Below are 15,133 nucleotides of genomic sequence, written 5' to 3'. Positions count from 1 at the left end.
AGTAATTGGAATTTGGGGAGATCAAAACAAGGTATAGACTACTTTACTAGACACAGAGTGTAAGTTAAGTTCCCTTTCTCCTTTCTATTGAAGCACTGTTCTAGATCAGGTTAGAACATTGTTAAAGATCAGGTTACTTTAAGGCACACTCAACAATTAAACAATATATGAAGAATTTAAAAACCAGATTCTTTATACAACAGGCTTTCATGTAAGTTTTATTATATTAAAATTCACTGCTTGATTCTTGGATCAAAGTGGCATAAACCTGTGGAAGAACTGCTCCTGCCACACAGCACAATTACTTCCATGAGGTCCTACCATTTCTCCTTTAAAGAGGCCTATACGCAGTAGCATTTTTTAATAGGAGGAAGAGTTCTAGGAAACACCCCCACTTCTGCCACCTCCAGATCATACTACTTTACCTCCCCTGTGGCTACAGAAACCCACACTGAAGCTGGGGCCACTCACAGGTTTAAGAGCAGGTTGGGCACTCAGCTCTGAAACAAACACTGACAGAAGTTCGGGCAAGGCCCTTCCCCTTGCTTGAGAACAGATGCTGGTGATGAAGTGAAGAATGATCTAGAAAAACATCCATTACCTCACTTCAAAAATCTTTTCAAGGGAAAAACAGTAAATCTTCACCTGAAAAGAAATTCCAGGATAGAATCAGTTATCAGTTGAGTATTCACTTTATGGAAAGAAATAACAAATTAACAGTTTCCATATTTAATTTCTACCAGTAGTGTCATTTTTAGAGGTAAAGGAAGTTAATTTTGAAGGACAGAATATCTGTCTTTTTCCATGTATTAAAAACAGAGCCTTGGGGCACCTAGGTGGCTCAGTGGCTTTAGTGTATGCCTTGAGCTCAGGTCATAATCCCAGAGTCCTGAGATCAAGCCTCACATAGGGTTCCCTGCTTAGCTAGGAGCCTGCTTCTCCCTCTCCCTCTGCCCTTTCCTCCCTGCTTGTGGTATCTCTCAAATTAATAAAACCTTTTAAAATTTAAAAAAAAAAATAAATAAATACAGAGCCTGGCAAGGGAGAACCTGGCTGGCTCAGCTGGAAGAGCATGTGACTCTTCATCGCAGGGTCCTCAGTTCAAGCCCCATGCTGGATACAGAGATTATTAAAAAAAAAAAAAAAAAGCTTATATTTTAATTTTATTTACTTATTTTAGTAATCTCTATATCCAGTGTGGGGCTTGAATATATATGGAGTGCCTGGGTGGCTCAGTTAAGCATCCAACTCCTAATCTCACCTCAGCTTTTGATCTCAGGGTCATTAATTCAAGCCCCACACTAGATCCATACAGGGTGTGGAGCCTACTTTAAAAAAAAAAAGAGAGAGAGAGAGAGAGCCTGGCAAACTATTACTAATGGCCAGCTGTTTTTGTAAATAAAGTTTTATTGGAACACAGCCTCACCCATTTATTTGTATTGTCCATGGCAACTCTCATTCAGCAGAGTTGAGTAGTTGTGACATCACATATGGCTCACAAAGCCTAAGCATTTATTATCCAGTCCTACAAGAAAAAGTCTGCTAGCCCCTGCACTATTTCAAAATATTACCACACTATAACAAGTTAAAACTTAATTAGGAAAGAACACTATGGTAGAATACAAAAATACAAATGACATGCTTGCTCTGATTCAGGCACTTTCAAGATCATAGTTTATTTATTACTTCAGATAAAAAGATAGAATACATATTAAGGAATCCCTTAAAATTCAACTCTAAAGTTATACACCATCTAGTACTTTTGCATTGAATGTTAACCAAAAAAATCTCTAAACACCTGAAAGCCCCACTATCAACATGAACTATGATAATAAAAAATTTGACATTTAATTTGTTCAATATATAGTATTTACATTATGAAACCAATGCTGATACCATAAACAGTGATAAAGAAATAGTAAAAATAAACTTTAAAAAGCAAAGGTTTATATTCTTACAATGTGCTAATCATCATAATTGTATATAAAAATTAAAACATAGCAGAGCTTTCTGTTACAAAATTCTTAATCATCTGAGTTGTAGTCATTACTTGCTAACAATTTACATGCAACATCTGCTAAAATTGACATCTGATTTTTTTTTTCCCCTAAGAAAGTGTGAGTAGATAAATGACATTTAAGAGCAGACATTAATTTACCTGTGGACAGAAAAAGAAAAAACTGTACTCAAGATTAGTACTGGTCACAAGCCTCTTCCCTATAGAAATGATAAAAAAAACAGTTAAGACCAAAAATAATTCCAAAAGGAGATGCATAGGCAAAGAGTACCATGAATGGCACAGCTCAAAAATTCTTGGAACCAATCAGACATATCTTTTCTCTTTCCTTCAATGATGAGAGGTCTGTTTTGTCATCAAATAATATTGACTGAAGCAAGTGAGGGGCACCAGGTGTACAACTAATTAAATCTTGCAAAATACTAAGATGGAGGCAAGAGTGGCCAGAAGGGGCAAATTATATTTAATTCAAACTATATACAGCATAACTGGAATGCAGCCCATCCCAAATTGGCTCTGTGAAACAATTGGACCTTTATGATTTAACAGTTAAAATTACAGCAAGTGTAATAATACAATAGATTTACATGGGAAACAAAATCCAAGGGGCATTTTATATTATTTACTGTGTTGTTTCAATTTAAAAATAATTTTGTTAAGTATACATCTCAACTGAGGTCTATGTATAAAATGTCCTAATAGATACAGATATTTACCTTTGGTGAGTTAAAGGCCTTTTTGTGACTTCTGTCTGAATTGTAGGCAGAATGCTAGATATACATGCACGTGTGGGGAAAACTCAACCTGAGGTCATCCAAAAGATGTGCATGTGGGGAGACTGGAGTTACTCTGAAAGTCAGAGCATCCCAGCAACCCAAAACAGGTTAACAGTGAGAATGGCAACAAGGAATGGATTGCCAATATGGCAGTAAAACTTTTTTTTTTTTTTTTTTTAACAGAAAGAGGAAGGCCTCTCGTACCAGCAGAATCCTGCATACATACAAAAAAGAAAAAGCCATCCACCACTTCATAAAACAAAAGCCAATTAGGTGTGGAAAGTACAAATTGCAGAAAACCAGAAGTCAATAGAAGAAAAACTACTGGTTTACATGAGAGAAAGGAACTTCGTTCTGCGCGGTCACTTGGTGAACGCAGCCACCACTGCCCACAGGACCTCACTGGTGTTGGCCTTCAGACATTCCACTTCAGGATCTAAGTCTAGGAGCTGCCGCACTCTCTTGGTGGCTAAATCATACTGCTCGTCCAGAAGGGGAGCGAAAGCATTCTCCAGGACGTCGGAGGCGTGCGCTAGGTAAATGAGGGCCAACAAGCGCTTGTCCATGCGGTGAGGGTCATTCACCCATTTGTCAAGAACAGCTTCCTGAACCTTCTTGATGAGGCGCTGCTTAATATTGTTGTTGGTGAGGGGATGTGTGGTCATGTCAAAAAGTAGGAAGTTCTGTTTCTCTGTTGTCAACACGCCCTTCTCCACCAGGTTTTTAGCTAACCGTTCCCGCACATTTCTTAATTGATAATGCAATTTTAATGGATTCCAGGTCTCACCTAAACAAAAAATTTCAGAAGTTAGAAATGATAGGTATTATCTCTGCTAATTTTATAAAATGTACAATTAAAATAAACATAAAATTGGGGGGTTTATTCCCCCCTCCTAAAGAAAGAGAAGAAAATCCAACGATTTTTCTTGCCAACTAAACCATGAACCCTTTGAGGACCAGGCCTTTGGATTCTAAGCACCCGGCACATTTTCAGGCACAACAGTTACTTAAAGGCCCAAACTGAAAGCAGTCTTCAACAGTTATCCTAATATGGAAATCAGCTTAATATTAAATATACTTGGCCACTCTCCAACTGTTACCAAAAAGCAACCAGAGCAAAAGGTGTTTTTTTTGTTTGTTTGTTTTTTTAAGATTTTACTTACTTATTTGACAGAGAGAGAGAGATCACAAGTAGGGAGAGAGGCAGGCAGAGAGAGAGGAGGACTGGCTCCCCACTGAGCACAGAGCCCAATGTGGGGCTCGATCCCAGGAACCTGAGATCATGACCTGAGCTGAAGGCAGAGACTTAATCCACTGAGCTATGCAGGCGCCCCAAATTTCTTTTCTATTAAAACACCAATGTGCAACAAACAAAACAAAAGTTTCCTGATTAACATGCTATTCCAGAAACTGCTACATATACCCACTCTACGAAACTAGGAAAGCCTATCTAGACTTTTTTTAAGATTTTATTTATTTATTTGACAGAGATCACAAGTAGGCAGAGAGAGAGAGAGAGAGAGATAGATAGAGAGAGAGGGAAGCAGGCTCCCTGCTGAGCAGAAAGCCCAATGCAGGGCTCAATCCCAGGACTCTGGGATCATGACCTGAGCCAAAGGCAGAGGCTTTAACCCACTGAGCCACCCAGGCGCCCCAACAATGTTATTCTTTGATGTCAAATAATACAAATCTAATTCTAGAAGGGAAAAACATTTTACCATGTTAATCCTGTCTCCTATGCACATTTCCTTTCAAAACAGAAATATTTAAAATAAAACCAAAATTTTTTCACTAAGATAATTTTTTTTCTCTACAGAAGACTGGAAAGGAATATATCAAAATATTAACCTTGGTGTTCTTTACGATTATGTGTGACAAATTTCCTTTTTCGTACTTTCTGTATTTTCCAAATGATCTCCAAGGAAGGTGTTTTGTTTTGTTTTTTTAAGATTTTATTTATTTATTTGACAGAGATCACAAGTAGGCAGAGAGGCAGGCAGAGAGAGACGGGAGAAGCAGGCTCCCTGCTGAGGAGACAGCCCGGTACAGGACTCGATCCTAGGACCCTGGGATCATGACCCGAGCCGAAGGCAGAGGCTTTAGCCCACTGAGCCACCCAGGCGCCCTGTATTTTTTTTTTTTTTAATTTGAAAAAATACTGTAGCAATTCTCTAAACTGGAACACATTAAAGATCAACTACAGGCACTTTCATCATATGCAAATGCTATAAGGTTGAAATTTTATAATACTGAGAGAAAACAAACTATATTGTCTAACCACTAACTGCTATGAAATTTAAATAAATAAGAAATTCCGTTTCTCAGTTCTACTAGCCATGTTTCAAAATATTCAACAGCCATGTACGGCTACTATCTACTGACTGGATAGCACAGAAGTAGAACATTTCCATCATCATAGAAAGTTCTAGTGAACAGTGCTACTTCAAACTGTATTACTATTCAGTTGGCCATAAACAAGAGTATTTCACCGTATGACTTAACACTAAAGAATATGGGGGTATGGTAAGAGTAATCAGTCCTCAACTTATACAATTAGACCCTCTGACCTTACACAAACAGAAACCTGGATAAAATATATGAAATGACTGTTTGCCAGTGCTAGTCAAAAGGCAGTCCTGAGCAGTGACCCTTGAGTGAAAGTTAAGTAAGTCATACTGCTGCCCAGGCTCACTATCTAAAGGCACACCCCAGGCAGCAAAGCAGGAGCAAAGACCTCAAACGGAACACAGTGTTCAAAGAGGCAGGGGAAAAAAAATTATTTAAAAATTTAAAAAGAGCTTTCAAACTAAATCTTGAAATCCCAAAGGAATCAACATCCTATGAAAGAAAGTGGAGGGGCCCCCGGGTAGCTCAGTAGTTAAAGTGTCTGTTTGCTTAGGCCATGATCTCAGGGTCCTGGGATATAGCCCCAATGCATCAGGCTCCCGCCTCAGCAGGGAGTCTGCTTTTCCCTCTGCCCCTCCACCCCCCTCACACTCTCTCTCCCTTGAATAAATAAATATGAAAGAAAGAAAGTGAGCGAGAGAGAGAGAGAAAGAGAGAGAGAGAGAGAGAGAGGGAGGGAGGGAGGAGCCTGCATTACCAGCAAAAGAAACAACAGAGTGGATAGGCAGCAATTATATGCAGAATATAATGAGCCCTGGAATGGAGTCACATACCTTTCACAGGTGCTATGATTTCCATTTTTTAAGTTTGTACCAACCCATTATCTCCCCAACAAATGCCTGTTTACTCTACCTTTCACCAGACAGTTTGGGGTTTGTGTTTTCTCATATCACTGGCATGTGATGAGCAGCCTAATACCCTAAGCTAGAATTGGCTAGGTTGTGTTTTCTGACCTCCTTCTGTCTTTTGGAAACTTAAATAGACATAAAATAATCAATAGCCAAATTTATGTAAATGCCCAGAAATAACAGTTCAACTTTAAAACTAATAACTAACTATGCTTATAATCTGTCAATTATCAAAATAATACTTTTCCCTGGCAACTCACTAGTTAAACAGAAGGGTATTGCATGCTTCAGAGAATATCTTGGCTATCTAATTCCAAAAATGGGAGGGGGGGAGAGATCAAGATTATTCTGAGAAGTCCACAGTTAAACATCTCTTTGCAGGGTGCCTGTATGGCTCAGTGGGTTAAGCCTCTGCCTTCGGCTCAGGTCATGATCCCAGGGTCCTGGGACTGAGCCCCACACTGGGCTCTCTGCTCAGCAAGCAGCCAGGTTCCCCCCTCTATCTGCCTGCCTCTCTGCCTACTTGTGATCTCTGTCTGTCAAATAAATAAATAAAATCTTTAAAAAATAGTAATAATAACATCTCTTTGCAGACTTAAAAATCGCTCTAATGTTGCTATACAATTATTTCTTTTCTCATGGGAAATGAATGGGATTAGCAATTTATAACTTACTGTTCATTGTACTGAAATCATACTAATGTTTATCCACTCTATCCATAATTAAATCTTATAAACTAAGTTCCTATGAGAAATTTATCAATTTCAAAGTATGCTATCTCACAATTTAGTGTTGCTACAAAAATGAGAAAAGCCTAAACACAGGCCTACCTTCAAATAAGGTGTTCCGTTTATGACTGGACCTTCTTATGACTGGACTTCTTCCTCAGAGGAAGTAATAAAAAGGGGCTCAGACATCATCTCCCTTTGCAATAATTCTCTCAAAGAGGGCACATCTCACCTGCTCACTCCAATACAAATGTTATTCAGACCTCCTCAGATATTTGAAAAAATTAAGAAATCTCATATGCAGAAGGCTGAAACAGTGGGGGGTAAAACGCAGTATTTAATACTATTCCTGGCTCCCAAAAAAAGGTACAATGAAATAACTGAGTGGTGAAAGTGTCTTGGCATCCTGACATTTCTGCCTTTTGTTTAAAAAAAAAAAAAAAGAATAAATTAAGCTAAATCCAAAGAATAAAGTCACCCCTGAAATTACATACTTTAGAAACCAGTATAAATTGGGATGAAGGGTAGCTGGAAGAGTGAATATACAATAAATGTTTAAACTAGCACAGCTACTAAAGACTGAGCTGCTTCAATTTAAGCAGAGTATCAGATCCCTTTTAAATACTTTGTAATAAATGTCTGATGACTTAAGTGTTCAAAACTCTAGATTAAAAGATGTTATTGTGATCCATATTGTTATTCATCAGCCTCTAAATTATTCATCATGTGAAAATATTTTATAAGCTATACAAGGAAACTAAAACGTACAGAATGTATTTGTAGCTCACTATTATAAAGGAAATGGTGAGAAGTACACACGGAGAAGAAAAGGTTATTTACGTCCACAGCCCAACAATTACTTCAGTGAAAATGTCATATTGAGAGGTACCTTAATGATTTTGCTGAAGGAAAAAAAAAAAAAAACTTCGCTATTCCTCTGGCTGTGTTACAAAACCAAAAGCAGCTTTGTTCATAAATCTGGCAGCCTAGTGACGCCTTGTGACCAAACTGATCAACTACATGTCAAGATTTCATGAAGTCAAAAATTAAAAACAGTAGTCTTTGCCTCAAATACATGTATATTTATTATTTTTTTAATTAATGAGATATATAAATGCTTAAAATATACTGGTAGTTTTAGCATGTACAAATGTACAGTGTAAATAACAGTAATATGAAACCCCAGGTACCGCCACCTCAGGTAAACAAGAACCCTCTGTCAGATCCTCTGTTAGACCCCTGGGCACCTTCTCTGCCTCACCAGTAACCACCAGACCAACATCCTCTCTTCTGCACACAGACTCTCGCCTCCTCTGCACATATCCGCCAACACTACAGCACAGAACCACAGTCCTGACAAGCAAGTAGCAATCCTGGACTTAGCTACATGAGGACAGATAGGCCCACCAATTTTACCACTCTCTCTAGCCCTTGTGAACAAGAGCACTTCCTGCCATCTCCACCTCAGTCTTACACTTCAAAGGCCTACTCCAAGTTCTGCTTCCTCTTCGAATGACTAAAGCTCCCAAGGATTTCTCTTTTCTCTGAGCTACTGGACTTTCAGAGAACCACATTGTTAAACCCTTATCTGTCATCAAATTATTAGGAATACACAAGTGTTGGGGCACTTGGGTGGCTCAGGTCATGATCCCAGGGTCCTGGGATCAAGTCCCACATTGGGCTCCTTGCTCAGTGGGGAGCCTGCTTCTCCCTCTGCCTGCCGCTGCTGGTACTGTCTCTCTCTCTCTCTCACAAATAAATAAAATCTTAAAAAAAAAAAAAAGAAAAAAAGACACAACTGTTCCCCAAATGGACTTTAAGATGCTTGCAGTATGGAAGCACTTCAAGTTTCACAGCATCTATGTCATTAGAGCAGCAAGAACTGGTATCTGATATTACATCACTGGGAAGCAACTTAACATTCTAAGAACTTACAATTCAACAAGTTGGCTGCAGAACTGAACATCTAAAAACTCAAAATGGTAAATGCTATGTTGTGTATTTTCAAAAAAAAATTCTTTAAAAAAATCACTAAACTATCAGTAGTTTCATTAGGCAGGAAGTAGATGCTTTTTTTTTTAAGATTTTTTTTCAAAATTTTTTTTATTTTGACAGAAAATATCACAAGTAGGTAGAGAGACAGGCAGAGAGAGGGGAGGAGCAGGCTCCCCACTAAGCAGAGAACCGGATGCGGGGCTCAATCCCAGGACCCTGAGATCATGACCTAAGCCGAAGGCAGAGGCTTAACCCACTGAGCCACCCAGGCCCCCTGAGTAGATGCTTCCTTAATTTAAAAGAAATTTGCTTTTTTTCTTCCTCCCATTCTGGATTCCCTACTTTTAGGCTAAAATTACAGGTCATTCCTAATGTATGTCGGAAACACATGACTAAGGTGTACAAGTGATATTCAAGCATTGATGGCCATCCTAAACTTCACAGGATACTGCCTTTTTTTTTTTTTTTAATTTGTCAGAGGGAGAGAGAGAGAGAGGGAACACAAGCAGGCAGAGTGGCAGGCAGAGAGAGAAGCAGGCTCCCTGCTGAGCAAGGAGCCCGATCTGGGACTCGATCCCAGAACCCTGGGATCATGACCTGAGCTGAAGGCATCGGCTTAACCAACTGAGCCACCCTGGCGTCCCGACACTGCCTTTAAAAAAAAAAAAAAACAACAACAACAACAACAAAAAAACTGTTCTAAGCAATTAGCCTCACAGTTTACCCAAATTCCTAATTCAAACAGACACTCTGAATTCCCAGTCCAAATGGACACTCAGAGTCATTTACTGAGAACAAAGTGGCCTATGACAGACTCACAGCATGAGTGAGAAGTCCTAAGGCTTCTGAGGCTTTGGGGTGGCTTGTTTCCACAGCTTAATGTAGCCTATGCAGTATAAGGTAGCATGAGATAATTCTTGATAAAGATCTTGTTTCACAAACTGGTAAGCTGCATGACACATATATAAACAGTCAAAGGAAATCTGGTTGTCTAAGACAGATTAGTAAACCAAATCCCAATGTGCCATCAGCACATATGATGCAAGCTTGTATAAAGAGATCGCTGATGGACAGAGGAGTGTGAAAACATCTCCATAGCAGTAAGTGGCACCAAAGTGGGTATCGATAACATTAACCTAAGACTCAACTACATTCCATAAAGAACACTCTGACTTACCTGCCAAAAAAAATTAACTACAACTTTGGAAAAACCCTGCTTTTAACTAGTTGAGAACTTAAATACAAATTCCAATTACTACCAGAAGTTGTAATGGGCCAACGCTAGCAAGACCCAAATGTTGCTTAGGTGATCTCCAGAGAAAGTACAAAATGATCCATCAGGCTACAGTGAGAAATTGTTAGCACTTCTATTTTTATCTGAAAAAATATTTGCTAATATTTAACATATGGACTTAACATTAAAGTCCTCAGTGAGTCTCTGTTAAATGGCCATGTGTCACCAACAGGTGTTAAGTGGACGGCTAACCCAAAGAAGGTTGACAACATGCTGGGCAATGTGACATATAGTACTGGTAGGTGCTAAGCAAGAATCTAGTTCTAACCAAACCAACACTGATCAAATGGGCAACGTAATTTTAAAAGATTCCTGCAGAAGAAATTATAACTGAACATAGCACCAAGGGGGAAAAGGCTGGTTAAAGTTTCTTTTACTCAGTGAAGTAAAAAGAACCTTTGTTAGAAGATTTAAAAGAGGGATGGCCACAAGAGAAAAATTGCAAAATTCATCAAAACTACCTTGTGAATAAGTCTGTTTTCTATCAGTAACAAAAAGAATGAACACTGCCCTAAGTATAAAGTGCCACTGTTGCTCTATTAGCTAAGAATGGAGTGTGTATATTCAATTTTTTTAAAGCTTTTTTTTTTTTAAGATTTTATTTGTTTATTTGGCAGACAGAGATTACAAGTAGGCAGAGAGGCAGGCAGAGAGAGAGAGGGGGAAGCAGGCTCCCTGCTGAGCAGAGAGCCAGATGCGGGGCTCGATCCCAGGACCCTGAGATCATGACCTGAGCTGAAGGCAGAAGCTTTAACCCACTGAGCCACCCAGGCACCACTGTATATTCAATTTTTAAACAAAGATGCAAAACTCAAACTCTTTTACTGAGAGGATAACAGAATGATTTTTAGAAACTGTAAGTTAAAATAAAAACTGTGAGAAAAAATGGCATTTAATTACCAATCTAACAACATCCAAATGCTTTTAAAAGTTCAAGAGCAGCATGTCTGAACATGAACTGAAATAATACACATAAGTAGAAGCAATGTTTTACATATTTAGTAAAGAGGAAGAACAAGAGAACTTTCGTCCTATACTCTACACTTAGGTCCTATACTCAAAGTTCTCTATCTGGATTAGACAAATACACAAATAAATGTAAATGTAGTCACCAGTGCTGTCAACCAAGCATTTCAGGTTCTCCTTCCTACGGCTGCACTTTCCTATCTCCTTCAAGTTAGGGGAGGCCACCCGACTCGCTCTGACCAATGAAACTGGAACCACATGTCCTTTCTGAACAGAAACTTAGGAGCCTGAACGACTGGCTATGCTCATCTTCCCCTTACGATAGCAACAGACAGTGCTCTAGACGATGGCAGCTCTATCTGCCTGGCTGGCTGCCAGCGTAAGAACGACGTGGCCGGTGACTACTTAGAACTCGAGTGAAAAGTCATCTGTTGTTTAAAGCCAGAGGTTTGGGGGTTGTCTGTTATCACAGCTGAACTCAAGTGTACCCCATGTAAGGCAGCATGAGGTAATTTCGATAAAGAATGGCGGAAGCTCGAAGGAAGAATATTATGTTTCACTGAACCACCTATCGGCTCAGTCTTGTTAAGAGGGAATGGAATTTTTAAAACTATTTTCCCCATTCAGTGACTAGTAACTTTCAAGTCTGCCTAAATAACTAAACAAGCTTTTGGCCATTTTGTGTAAGTTCCTCTCAAAAGAATTTTCAGCTTTTACGCAAGTCTTTTAAACAGAATTCACCTTTTAGCTTATACACAAAAGCTTACCACTAAGTAATTCAATCCAGTTCTGGACCGTTTCTGGAGGCTGCGTCTCCTTAACATGCTTTAGAGCTTCATCAAGAAGAACATCCCCTGTTGGAGCGTCTGACTTACAGATCACCTAAAATGTAAGCAATAAGAAGGAAATGATCCACTAATTCTTTCTTCCTACCATCCCTTTAAATGAAAAACTTAAACAACTACACAAATAGTTCATTATACTTAAAGTCCCCAATGTGTACATGCAGTGTCAAGGTTCAGATTTTAAATTAATTCTCTATTAAGAAATCCAACATTAAAAAAAAAAAAGAAATCCAACATTTAAACTTAACCAATCCAACATTTAAACTTAACCAATCCAACATTTAAACTTAACCAGATTAGCCACAATCATGAATGAAAATAAAGTAACTGTGCAAGAATTAATAAAGCAAAAGGCTAGAACAGTTTTTACTCACTGTTAATTCTTTTCATTGCTAAACCTTGGGCTATTTAATCAAGAAATTCACTTTCTAAACATTTATTAGTTACAGAAACAAATTCAATTACATACAGTTATATATTCAATTCAGCATATGATAAAGGTAGCAGTTTATAGCAGTGGAGAAATAATTTTTCAACAGATGTTAATGAAACAACTGGCTAACCAATTAGAATTAAAAATTAAGTATGGGGGCGCCTGGGTGGCTCAGTGGGTTAAGCCTCTGCCTTCGGCTCAGGTCATGGTCTCAGGGTCCTGGGATCGAGCCCCACATCGGGCTCTCTGCTCAGCAGAGAGCCTGCTTCCCCCTCTCTCTCTGCCTGCCTCTCCACCTACTTGTGATCTCTGTCAAATAAATAAAAAACATTAAAAAAAAAATTAAGTATGACTTGGCTCATCAGAGCTTATACCACAATGAAAGATAAAGATTTAAATACAAAATACAATCTGGGGGTGAAATTTTTTTCAAAATGGTGGCAACTAGCAGAAACCTTGAAAATACCAACAAGCTTGGTAACTAAATTTTTTAATGCTACAAAACTTTTTAAAGCTAAGATGGATACAGAATCCATCTAAAAGTGGGAAAATACAAAGCTGGGAAATGAGGGAAGAAAATGCTATAGGGGTGCCTGGGTGGCTCAGTCAGTCAAGGGTCTGCCTTCAGGTCAGGTCATGATCCCAGGGTCCTGGGATCCAGCCCCATTATGAAGCTCCTTATTCACCATGGAGCCTGCCTCTCCCTCTGCCTGCTGTTTGCCCTGCTTGTGCTCTCTGTCAAATAAATAAATGAAATCTTTTAAGAAAAAGAAGAAGATAAAGAAAATGCTACATACTGCTTTAGCCAAGTATTAGATTTCTGCAGACTTCACTGAGTTCTTGGCTAAGCAACAAATTTATAGTTGAAAATCTGTAATACCAAATTTTAATCTGTTATACTACTTTGTTAGCTATTAAAATGTCATACAATTTTAAAATATTATTTTTTAAATGCAGCAGTTCTCCCTTAAACTTGTCTTCAACATGTGTCCTTTACCCTTCTGCTCAATCTTCTGAAAGACTAAAATATATACAATGGTATGTCTTTTTCTGAGACAGCATGACCCAAAAGAAATATAACCAGAGTAACAAATGCACGCCACAAAGCTTTTTAAATTTGTGTAGTTATATTTAAAAAAGGAAAACAAACAGGTGAAATTGATTTTAATGTATTTTACTTAACCCACTATAGTCAAAATATTAACATGTAATAAATATTTTTAAATTGAGATATTTTACAATCTTTTTTCACGGTAAGCTTTCAAAAATCCAGTGTTTTTTTTCACTAGCCACATTTCAAGTGTCTGGCTCACAGACACATGGCTACTGGCTAGGGTGTTGGCAAATACAGAACATTTTCGTCATCACGAAAGTTCTACTGGACCGCACTACTCTGGACCATGCTTTTAGGAAGGGGTCAGAGAGAGTAAGAAAAAAGGTTTTTTGTTTTTTGTTTTTTTAAGATTTACTTATTTATTTATTTATTTGATAGAGGGAGAGAGACAGTGAGAGAGGAAACACAAGCAAAGGGAGTGGGAGAGGGAGAGAAGCAGACTTCCCACCAAGCAGAGAGCCCCATGCGGGGCTCAATCCCAGGGCCCTGGGATCATGACCTAAGCTGAAGGCAAACACTTAACGACTAAACCACCCAGGCGCATTCGCAAAAGAAGGACATTCGCAGAAAAAAGTCGTTTGTTCATATAATGTGGTCGCAACACCACTTCTGACCTCCCACTTACTCCTTAAATTTACTGCCATCTGGCCTCAACACCCACCTCATGCCTACCCTCAGAGACGTGTCTTTTATCAGGTCACAATAACCTGGTTTTGGGGGAGATCTTTTTTCTCATGAAATCCTGTCCCCTCAATCTCTTGCAGATGGGACTACTATTCTCCATCACCTCTGCAGTTATTCCACTCAATCTAGTAATCTTTCACCAGACTAAGATTCCTAACTAGTTTTCCCAAACTACTTTCAATCCATCCTCCTCACTGATCTTTTTAAAAGGTAAGTCTTACCATGTTATCTCACGGTTTCTGCTTAAAACTCCTCCTCAGTGCCTCAGAACAGTACTAAACCCGTTAACAAAATTCAGCAATCTGTGGCCCACTAGTAAGTATGCTCTGCCCACACTTTAATTTCTATTTACTGCGCTGCACCTTAGATGAGAGTCTCATTCTTAAAATATGAACAGTTAACCAAGAATGACAAGATACTGAAAGAAAACCTTCAACATCAAAGAAACCAAAAGACAGCAAGAACGAACTTGAAGAAACAGATAAAAGAAATTTTCAAAAGAGCCGTAATAGTCTTAGAGATTTCAGAGAAGATGTTACATGCATGAAACAGGAGGTCGTGATAAAACAAAAACAAAACACAAGAAAAGACTCCTGGAAATCAAAAACATGAGAACCACATTAAAAAAAAAAAAACAAACTGGAAAGAGGGTTTAAAAAAAAGGTAAGGAAGACCAATCATATCTTAATAAAGGTAGGAAAGTAAGAAAAAGAAAAAAGACTAGGCAAGAGGTGCACATCAAACTTCAAGTTCTAGAAAATGGAGCAAAGATGTAAAAAATAGATGAAAACTTTATAAAACCAAAACTAAACATTTCTAGATTGAAAGAACCCATGCATAACGAATTTTAATGTACGTGCTCCCAAAGTGAGCACAGAATAATAAATTTTAAAAGACCCACATCAAGGCATATTGTACAATATCAAAACAGGGATAAAGAGAAGATCGGAAATCCTTCCAGACAGGAGAACAAAGAATAAAAAAGAATAAAAATATAATATTGTATATAATATATATATAAATATAA

General features: G+C 38.4%; 1 protein-coding gene across 1 annotated transcript in view; it reads right to left on the bottom strand.

The window, feature by feature from the left end:
- Window positions 1–1,651: 1,651 nt before the first annotated feature.
- The window catches only part of GOLPH3 (golgi phosphoprotein 3), a 55,326-nt gene continuing 41,844 nt past the window's right edge, over window positions 1,652–15,133 (bottom strand). The window contains exons 3-4 of the mRNA XM_080805055.1: window positions 11,798–11,912; window positions 1,652–3,580 (exon numbers count right to left, since the gene is read on the bottom strand). Of these exons, the coding sequence (XP_080661181.1) occupies window positions 3,156–3,580; window positions 11,798–11,912 (540 nt within the window). The 3' untranslated portion in view covers window positions 1,652–3,155. The remainder of the gene's footprint in view (window positions 3,581–11,797; window positions 11,913–15,133) is intronic.

The sequence above is a fragment of the Martes martes genome (genome assembly GCF_963455335.1).
Source record: "Martes martes genome assembly, chromosome: 5".
Classification (NCBI taxonomy): Eukaryota; Metazoa; Chordata; class Mammalia; order Carnivora; family Mustelidae; genus Martes; species Martes martes.
This window is presented reverse-complemented; position numbering and strand designations above follow the sequence as displayed.